Source organism: Quercus suber, unplaced genomic scaffold, assembly GCF_002906115.3.
Source record: "Quercus suber isolate HL8 unplaced genomic scaffold, Cork oak 2.0 scaffold_93, whole genome shotgun sequence".
Classification (NCBI taxonomy): Eukaryota; Viridiplantae; Streptophyta; class Magnoliopsida; order Fagales; family Fagaceae; genus Quercus; species Quercus suber.
Genome location: NW_027069558.1, coordinates 424385 through 435096, shown reverse-complemented (window position 1 = coordinate 435096; position 10712 = coordinate 424385). Strand labels below are relative to the sequence as shown.

Below are 10712 nucleotides of genomic sequence, written 5' to 3'. Positions count from 1 at the left end.
GTCAGCTCATATCCCCCCCCCCCCCCCTCTCCTCTGCCCCAAAAGTTGTGCTATGAGCTCCTGTTCCTGTTCTCTCTCTCTCTCTCTCTCTCTCTCTCTCTCTCTCTCTCTCTCACACACACACACACACATGCTTAGGCAAATAAAATTTCAGTAGTGCTATCAATTGATGCATTAACTTCAAGTGTGAAAGCAATTGACTTGATAATAACTAGATAATGCACTATCCTCACTCTATGAGCTCCTATTTCCAATGCTCCTAATACATAATTTTTGCAATCTATATTTCATCTGCAATGTGCAAAGTCATAGCCTCATATGTAACCATTAAAAACCTACCACATGATCAAACCAGTTTGACACAGAACACTTAAAAATGGTTTATACATAGAACGAATATTTATCAAGAGAGATTGTGTGAATATAAGCAATTAATCCAAAATATGTATAGACAAAAAATAAAATGTTAGGAACACATTTGATCAACAACAGTATCCTCTTTATTTATAGAAGAAACAACAGATTACACAATTTCACAATACCACATTCCATCAGTGAGCTGTTGCAGTGATAAAATTTCTAAGCAAAAGTAGAGCCAATAACATCTGAACAGTCATCCTAATAGCAAACCTCTATAAATTCCAATATAAGGAAATATATATTCTAATTTCCAATGCCTATGGATGATAAGATTCATATTTTAGAAATGTTCCTCACAAAATGAAAATCACGTGGTACAACTTAATGAACACATTCAACTTGACTTTCTCATGGACTACCTTTTTAATTGCACCTGGCTTCTATATTGTGAGCACATCAACTTGTTCTTTGCTCATGCAAAACTTCAACACCAAATGCAAAGTATTCAATTGAAAGATTTCAGAGTTTTGATAGCAATAGAGCTAACTTCTCATCAGACACCTTAACTTCAATGCAAGCCCCCAAGGATGCAGCTAGTCTTGCAGCTAATTGATGCTTACACTGTAAGAAACAGGTAAAAAAGAAAAAGAATTAAATACAAGAAACTTGTTGCAAAAAGAAAAGGAAAGGTTAAAGGGTTTGACTGCATAATTTAATGGATAAGCAAGAATGATGATCTTACACATAGTTGTTCCCCTCTATTTACAATGTCATAGAAGAATGAATAACATGCACAATAGGATTCAGCAAAGCAGAAATATTCCTCCTTCCTCCGTGATTCTCCGACAACCTATCCAGACCAAATAAGTGGAGAAACAGTCTTAGATTTCATCTTCCTCATTACCTGGTCAAAATTAACAGGTTTCTTCAACCCAACCCATCTTGGCCTCAACTACCAAATTGGCAACTTTTGGCTAATCCAGCTTCTTCAAAATTCTCATTATTTAGCTGATGTCATCTAAATTTCTAAATATTTTCTTTATAATTTCACGCAAATTGATAAATGCATGAAAAAAATATTGAAAATTTTCAAACTTTTGGACTTGAAATTCCCCAGTATCAGCTAGAGTTCCAGATTCACAAAATGAAAAAAAATGTCCAAACAAAATTTAACCTTAAGAAAACTTCATGATGCAGATGCTTGTTCTGATCTGGATCGAACCATCTAGTTGTCAATTTCATAAGCATGTCTATCCATAAGGTAGTGAAACGTGTATGCAAGAAAAGAAATAATCTTCACCTGAAAGATGAACCGCCCGCTAGGCTTGCCAGAAATCCTCTTGACACCTCTTTGATCTACTATCCTAGTGGCTCGCTCAAAGTTCTTACCAAACAAGAAATGCAAGCTGCATTTATAGCCCAAAAATGAAAACCCCAAAATAATTCAACCACATTACAAAACGGTACTAATATTTGCAACACAGTGTTGAAATGGATATAGAAATACTAACATGGAGAGCTGATCATTGGACACTGCCCCATTTCAATTTGTTCCATGTTATCAAATGTCCACACAAGTAATCAAAACTGAATAAAAATTTGGTAAACTTATTTTCAAAAATTCATAATATCAGCTTCTAAGTAGAAAAGAAAAAAAAAAAAGATAAACGACCTGAACAAGTGGACTCAATGTCCTTCCACACTGCCTCAGCTACCAGAATACTTGCACTCATGCTCACTTCATTTTGCCTACAAAAGCATAAATTTCAACACTTAGCACTTCTTAGTCTGCTTTTTGAAAGTGCTTTCTAACAATCATTATCTAAAATAAATACAATCTTTTTTGTTTTTTGAAAGTAAGAAATGTTGTACAAGTTCAACAGGGTTTTAAACTAATCAAAGAACCCAACAGAACCATATACTATACTTGCTTTTAAAAGCTATAACCAATGCAACTTCTGCTTTTGAAAGCAAAGAAAGCGCACAACGAGTTTGGGAATTGGGTGTCTCCAGAAGCACTCGTTTAAGGTAACAGCAACGAAGTACAGACAGCATGAAGTAGTATACTAGGTGTTTGTTTTAATGCCAAAACGAGCATAGTTTTTTTTTTTTTTTTTTATAAGAAAACGAGCATAGTTTTAACGGAACGAAAGGTTAAAAAGAATATAGTAAGAGAGTTAGTTAAACAGACATTGCTTATTTCAACGATTTGTCGCTTTAAATTTAATCAGCAACTAAATGGAAATCTCGCCATTCGCCAAGCGAAAAAAGGAAAAAACTACAGCCAAATTGGAAAGAAAATGAATTTAGAATAATGGGAAAGTGAATGAAAGAGGTTGGGGTTGCAGTTGCTCACCTTATATGGTTATAAAAAACTTTGGTTTCGATGGAGATTTTTGGTTTCCGTTTAATGTGAGCAAAATAACGGCAGCGTAGTATTTATGTAATTATGTCGGGCCTAATTGCCTACATATTTGGGAAAATATTGGACTTGTTTGAAACTGTTAGGGGAATTTTTTATTTATTTTTTTTGAAGATTTTATATATATATATATATATATAAATTGAATACAAACTTGGTACCGGCCTAAAATTATAATTAACCATATATAATTTTTGAGCAAATTACAACTTATCCACTCGTGATTTAATTGCCTACCTGTGATTTAAAAGTTAACACTTTACCCACTTAATGTTCACTCTGTTATGGTTTCGTTACCCATTTTTGTACTTTCATCGTTATAAACACAAAAAAACATAACAAAAATATAAAAATCAAAATCTAAAAGTATATTCTTAAAATGGTGAAGCTTTGGCTTAAAAACATTCTTCTTTTTCATAAGAACATTCTCAAGCCTATCAATCCAAATAAAACTCTTAAGGGGATATTCTGGAATCAATAAAAACTTGACAACACAACAATTGTTAATGCTAAAGCTGTGGTGAAAAATGTTGTTTATCTCGCATTGCTACTTTTTTCTTTTTCTTTTTTTCCTTCATTTTGATTGATAGTCTTGGTTTAGTTGTAATAGATGGTTTAGTGTGGCAAAGATTTAACTTCCTCCCAATAGTTGAACACTAATTCATAATTCACAAGAAGATAAACATAGAAATCCTTTTGAAAGTACGAAAAATGCTGAAGGACTACAATATACAAAGTGGTGTCCCACATGGAGTATATCACACCAGCAACTTAAAAAATAAGTACATTTTTTACTTCTACATCCAAAATTTAAAATTTCATTATTTCATGAAAATTCAAAGTAAAACTAAAATTGTGATGAAATTAGAAATCATTACATCTTCCCCTTCTATCTCATCTTCATCAACTTTTGGTAATACCCAAAATGAACTTCATTCAAGCACAACAGTGGAGTTGGAAATGAACCAGTTGGATTAGATGGCCCAAAGCCTTAATCTCCCCATGGCCTCTCTCTTAGAATATAATAATTTGGTTTTGTGTGGTCCAGAATAAGTTTGTCATATGAAAATATGCCTAAAAATTAGTTTGTAAGAGGCTAACATCTGTGATTTGCACAACATCTATAAGTCAAGACATGCAAAATTCAAACATTCATCGATTAAATGGAGGAAAAATATCCTCTTGAGACTTTTGTTTGGATTGATAGGCTTAAAAATATTCTTATGAAGAGGAAGAATGTTCCTAAGCCAAACCCTCACTATTTTAAGAAGGGAAATGTTAACCAATGCCCTTAGTGTACTGGTTAATAATCCATTTAAAGAAAGTTTTTATGAGAAATGAAAAAAAAAAAAAGTAATTAATATTTTGACAGTTTTTTTTCATTTCTCATAAAAATGGTATCAAAACTTTCATAAAATGGATTATTAACCAGTGTTCTAAGGGCATTCGTTGGCATTTCTCTTTTAAGAAATATACTTTTAGATCTTGATTTTTATGATTTTGCTATGTTTTTTTGTGTTTTTAACTGTTAAAGTACGAAAGTGGGTAACAGAAGCCTAATTGAGTGAACCTTAAGTGGACAAAGTGTCAACTTTTAAGCAACAAGTAGCTAACTTCAATTTTGATCAAACCACAAATAAGCAAGTTGTAATTTTCCTTTAATTTTTTTTGGTAATTAAGAATAATCTATTTTTTTAAAAAGTAAGAAAATGCATAATTTTAAAAATTGGACAGGCTAGTTCAACTAGGAACCAAGTACCAATCCGGTCTGGTAAAAAGTAATAATTCCAATTAAAAACTAGACAAAATCAGTCAAAAACTGGGCACAACTGAAAACTAGGACCAAAATCAGTTCTTTGACTTTTAAAAACATGGGAAAATGAGCCAGACCCATCTCTACCTTTTGCCTTCTGGGCAAAATTTCTAACCAAGTTGATTAGAGATGGTTATGAATTCATCCCAATTACGAAATGTTGTCCAAAAAGCAATGTTACAGGCCAAAAAGTTTAAGTTCCTAGGAATATAACAAAATTTCTAACAGCAGAGGGATCTTAAATAGACATTTACATTTGACATAATAGGAACTAGGAAAACAAATGGAGGGAAAACTGAGGTTGGTAGAGCCTCATTAATTGTGCTCGAATCGCCTTCAAATTGGACAAACAATAGGAAAATGATATATGCCCCTATTATATTTTAACTCACACTTAAGTGATTGTATACAATCATTTAAAGTGAGTCATGTACATTACACATGATGGAGACATGTGATTTTTTTTTTTTTTAATTTTAACCAAATTTTGTCAAATTGTTTTTTGTTAAAAAAAAAAAAAATCTATTTTGATTCAATAGGTTTTTCTCTAATGTTTGGCCTTTCTGGATTCTAAAAATGTCTAAGTTTCTTGGAATTGTTTGAAAAAAAAAAAAAAAAACCCTCAAAATCCCTAGTTGTGTTTCTCCTTGAGGTTTTGAGTGTGACATTGTCATTATATTCCTTGTATAATTGTGTAAGGCTTATGCCTTGGAGTTTGAGTATAACACGAAACATTTGTGTTATTATCTATATAATCTATAAAACTGAAGTTTTGAACTTTTTGTTGACCTCATGAGAGCTTGCCACATAAACTTTAGAGGTCTCACAATTTTTCACATCATCATTAATTTTTTAGTTTATTTTATTATTATATGTAAAAACTCAAAACCTAAACCTACGCAAACCCTACATTAGCAATATTTAAAAAAAAAAAAAAAAAAACTCTCTTTCACCACTCAGTCCCTACATCAAGTATTTTAAAATTTAAAATTATATGAAAAACATGAGTTTATGGATTAGATAATAAATAATATCAAATTAACATGGAATTTATGACATGAGATTTAATTTACACTAGGGTAATTTTTTGCAACATTACACAACTCAATAATTTTTTATTTTGACAAATTCATTATAGAATTACATTCTCTCCTTAAACCCACGAAATTTCAATACTATCAAATATTAATAATTATATACTATATCATGTGTAAAATTTTAAATTTTAAATTTCAAGTTTTTTTTTTTTTTGGTATTTTAAATGGTAAATTGCAAAGTACATCTCTAAAGTTTAAAGTTGCTTAGATTTTACACCCTGAAATTTGAAAATTTGAATTTTACACCTTGAAAAATTGAATTATATTCACTTTTATACTTTGGATTTAGATAGTTCTAATATGGCATTTGGTATGAGGTAATGTTTTAGAATTCTCTGGAATGTTTAAAAATTCTCATGTTTGGTTGCAAATCACGCTAGGGAATTAGATGCCAAGGGAATCTAGATTCTTCCTTTAAGCTCCTCTTAGTAGGAATGTGGATTCCCTTTAAAACAAGTGGGTATCCAGATTCCCAAGTTTAAAGGAGATTATATTTTTTATAAATTGATAATTTTAACCCTTTTTCCTTATTATTTAAGCAATTAAGATAAAATATAAAACAAATTATCAGTATCTTTTCCCTTATCTTTATCTTTTCCCTTGTCAAGTTGTTTTGTTATGAATTAAGCTCTTTTAAAAATTATTATTAAGAATAAAGCATTTGAGAATTTAAATAGTTATTTTTGTATTGTACTTGTCATTTTGAAATGTTAGACTACAATTTTAATGAATTTTTCATGTGTACTAATAGTTTATATTTTGTTTTTCATTATTTATTTAGAGGATTTTTTTTTAAAAGGACTTGGTAGTTCACATTCAAATCTAAGGATAGAATGGAAAAAATAAATAATTTATTTAAGATTCTTGAGAATAAACCAAATATTATCATCTCACATTCCTAGGAATCTTAAGAGATTCCCAATGAAACCAAATATAGGAATAGTTAACTTGAATAAAAATTCAAAGTTTATGGTGCAAAGTATAATAAGGAATATAGTTTAGGATGGTAAAGTGTAATTTATCTCTTATTTTTAAAGTATTAAGAAGAGGGGGTCATTAGGTATTTTCACATTGTGTAAAGTGTAACAAGAGTCATAGTTAGGGTGTAAAATGTAACATGAGGTATAGTTTATGGTAGTAAAGTGTAATTTTCCCTAAAAGACAAGAACGATAGAACAAGATCTAATTTCTTTAACTTTTATTTCTCTACTTGGTTGTTTTTATAATTTTTTTTTGTTTATATTTTTAATATATATAAAATTGAAAATGATAAGGTGGGTAATTGTTTCATAATGGAGCCAACCTCAGATAACTATAAGCAGGTAAATTATAATTTTTATATTTAGAAAAAAAAATAAAAGAGGAAAAAATAAACATTATATGAAGCATTCTCGTGCATAATATATATATATATATATAAAGTTTGTTGCAAAAATTTGTCCTCATTCAATTGTGAAAAAAAAAAAAATGTCATTTCGCTTAAGTTTTTGTATGGAATGTCATTATCCAAACCTTAAGGAATGTTTTTTTATTATTTATCTAAATTAAAAAGAAAGGAAAGCTGTTACTTATTAACAATAAAAGTTTAACGTGTGGTATTATGAGTTGACAAGAGAATGATCAAAAAAAAAAAATTATAAATGAAACTATGAAAGTAAAAAATAATAATAATAATAATTATATTTTACCTGCTTATAGTTATCTGAGGTTGGCTCCATTATGAAACAATTACCCACCTTATCATTTTCAATTTTATATATATTAAAAATATAAACAAAAAAAAATTATAAAAACAACCAAGTAGAGAAATAAAAGTTAAAGAAATTAGATCTTGTTCTATCGTTCTTGTCTTTTAGGGAAAATTACACTTTACTACCATAAACTATACCTCATGTTACATTTTACACCCTAACTATGACTCTTGTTACACTTTGCACAATGTGAAAATACCTAATGACCCCCTCTTCTTAATACTTTAAAAATAAGAGATAAATTACACTTTACCATCCTAAACTATATTCCTTATTATACTTTGCACCATAAACTTTGAATTTTTATTCAAGTTAACTATTCCTATATTTGGTTTCATTGGGAATCTCTTAAGATTCCTAGGAATGTGAGATGATAATATTTGGTTTATTCTCAAGAATCTTAAATAAATTATTTATTTTTTCCATTCTATCCTTAGATTTGAATGTGAACTACCAAGTCCTTTTAAAAAAAAATCCTCTAAATAAATAATGAAAAACAAAATATAAACTATTAGTACACATGAAAAATTCATTAAAATTGTAGTCTAACATTTCAAAATGACAAGTACAATACAAAAATAACTATTTAAATTCTCAAATGCTTTATTCTTAATAATAATTTTTAAAAGAGCTTAATTCATAACAAAACAACTTGACAAGGGAAAAGATAAAGATAAGGGAAAAGATACTGATAATTTGTTTTATATTTTATCTTAATTGCTTAAATAATAAGGAAAAAGGGTTAAAATTATCAATTTATAAAAAATATAATCTCCTTTAAACTTGGGAATCTGGATACCCACTTGTTTTAAAGGGAATCCACATTCCTACTAAGAGGAGCTTAAAGGAAGAATCTAGATTCCCTTGGCATCTAATTCCCTAGCGTGATTTGCAACCAAACATGAGAATTTTTAAACATTCCAGAGAATTCTAAAACATTACCTCATACCAAATGCCATATTAGAACTATCTAAATCCAAAATATAAAAGTGAATATAATTCAATTTTTCAAGGTGTAAAATTCAAATTTTCAAATTTCAGGNTTGGATTGCCAGAGCATAATGCCAACTCGCTCTTTCAGAAATGCAAGTTGCAGCAAAATTTAATAGCAAGAAATGGGTTAAAATCCCCTTATAACACATGTAATGATAGACAAGGTTTAGATCCCTATACACATAATAGAGATTAGAGAAGTTGGAACTTTAGGGACCAGTTTGATAAAAAGCTATGCATTGGATAGAAGACCTTTTATTTTATTTATTTATTTTGATCCATTAGAGATCACTCTTACCCATGGACTAAGGAAAAAGAAGATATACAGTACGTATGTTGCTTCCTCGTATGAGTCATTCCACTTGGCTGTTGCAAACTAAGCAAAGTTTGAATTCAAGATTTAGGAGAGCCAATCAAACTATTAGACTGTCAGAAAGTACATTGTAATATAAATGAAACTTGGGACAAATTAATTCAATATCAGAAATTCTGATTAAACCCACATGAAATGTAGTGGAAAGATTAAACAAAGTCTCTAATACTGAAGTAGAAAGTTTCTTAATCATTCATAGCATTGCTTTTCAAATTTTTAATAATTTTTTTAGTAATCCACTTGTGTTTATATATGTATTACATATATAATAGGCAACAACTTAGTAGCTTATATAAATATAATTTCATTGTTAGTGTGTATATATATAACCTATTGTCTATTGTACAAGGAGATGCTCTTAATAGTCTTTCAAGTTGTGAATCATCTAAGGAAAAGCCTGTGTTCAGATATAGGTCAGGTTATAGATATAACATATGAGATCGAGTCAAAATGGCAAGCTATTTTCAATTCTCCTTTAATTTAGTGGGTGAATAGAGTATCAGAAAGTAAGTTGCGCACGATTTAACCAAATGGGCTGCCAAATCTCTGTTTGAAGGTAAACTGTTCGGTGGTACGTACCCTTCCAAATAAGGATGATAACTTAAAACCTACTCTCTGCGTACCTGTCCTGACTACTGCCCCGAATGAGATGAGAATACCCACTCCACCTAGCAAATGGGGATGAAAATGAGGTTTAATTCTTTCTCTGTGTATATATATAACCTATTGTCTATTGTACAAGGAGATGCTCTTAATAGTCTTTCAAGTTGTGAATCATCTAAGGAAAAGCCTGTGTTCAGATATAGGTCAGGTTATAGATATAACATATGAGATCGAGTCAAAATGGCAAGCTATTTTCAATTCTCCTTTAATTTAGTGGGTGAATAGAGTATCAGAAAGTAAGTTGCGCACGATTTAACCAAATGGGCTGCCAAATCTCTGTTTGAAGGTAAACTGTTCGGTGGTACGTACCCTTCCAAATAAGGATGATAACTTAAAACCTACTCTCTGCGTACCTGTCCTGACTACTGCCCCGAATGAGATGAGAATACCCACTCCACCTAGCAAATGGGGATGAAAATGAGGTTTAATTCTTTCTCCTAAAATAGGTTTTAGTAGATTAAAAGTAATTTAGTTGTAATTTAAAAATTGAGGGTTTAAACTAACTCTTGTATTTGTTACATTGAGCTTTTAGAGGTAGTGTGTACTATTGGTAGCCTCCTCTTGCCCCAACCCAATTATATTAAAAAAAAATTAAAGATAGTGTAGTGTGTACACACACACACACACACACACACACACATATATATATATTCTTTAGTTTTCAAACTATGAAATTATTTTATTGGTGTGGGTGTATGTTCCAAACATTTTTATTATTATTTATTTTTTAGCTGTTGGACAATAATGGGTAAACTAGTCGTTGAACTTTTATGGATTATTAGTAACCAATAACTATAGACCATTATTGTCATGAATTGCTATGAATGACCATAAAGACCCCTATTTTTGCTTCTCAAAAAAAAATAAAAAAAAATACTATTTTCTAAAAATTTATTTAATTATTTTGTAACATTAAAATGTTGTGGTATTGTGAGTTGACAAGAGAATGATTAAATAATTTTATTGAAATAAACTAATAAAATAATCTTTAAAAAAAAAAAAAGGAGTAAATTTTTAGGGGCCGGGAGACTTTAAATGTATTAGGGAATGGTTTTGATGGAGTTAAGGGCAAATTCCCGTTCTCAACCCCTTCTTCCTAGTTATGCTCATGTATATGTGTGTATGTATGTATACAACTATGTGATTGGAAGCTTTTAACTTCCATTTTTTGTTTTATTATCTTACCTACCAATTAAGTTAAAAAGAAACTTTTTTAAAAATAAGTTAGGTTTTATATTTT

General features: G+C 29.9%; 1 protein-coding gene across 2 annotated transcripts; it reads right to left on the bottom strand.

Annotated features, from left to right (window-relative positions):
- Positions 1 to 477: 477 nt before the first annotated feature.
- Positions 478 to 2798, bottom strand: LOC112009413 (uncharacterized). 2 transcript variants are annotated; one of them, XM_024041747.2, is made up of 6 exons: positions 2717 to 2798; positions 2033 to 2109; positions 1872 to 1893; positions 1661 to 1766; positions 1103 to 1210; positions 478 to 981 (listed from the first exon to the last, which is right to left on the bottom strand). In XM_024041747.2, the coding sequence occupies exons 2-6, from the start codon at positions 2091 to 2093 to the stop codon at positions 880 to 882; spliced, it is 399 nt and encodes a 132-aa protein (XP_023897515.1). In that variant the 5' UTR covers positions 2094 to 2109; positions 2717 to 2798; the 3' UTR covers positions 478 to 879. The 2 variants fall into 2 exon arrangements, with proteins under 2 accessions (XP_023897515.1, XP_023897513.1); XM_024041745.2 differs by lacking the exon at positions 2717 to 2798 and adding an exon at positions 2552 to 2699.
- Positions 2799 to 10712: the final 7914 nt, after the last annotated feature.

Excerpts from the sequence above, each read along its gene's own strand:
- LOC112009413 (XM_024041745.2), bottom strand. Across the intron at positions 1,767-1,871 it reads TCCAATGATCAGCTCTCCAT|CTTGCATTTCTTGTTTGGTA; the intron begins GTTAGTATTTCT and ends CTATAAATGCAG. Across the intron at positions 982-1,102 it reads ATAGAGGGGAACAACTATGT|TGTAAGCATCAATTAGCTGC; the intron begins GTAAGATCATCA and ends TGTTTCTTACAG.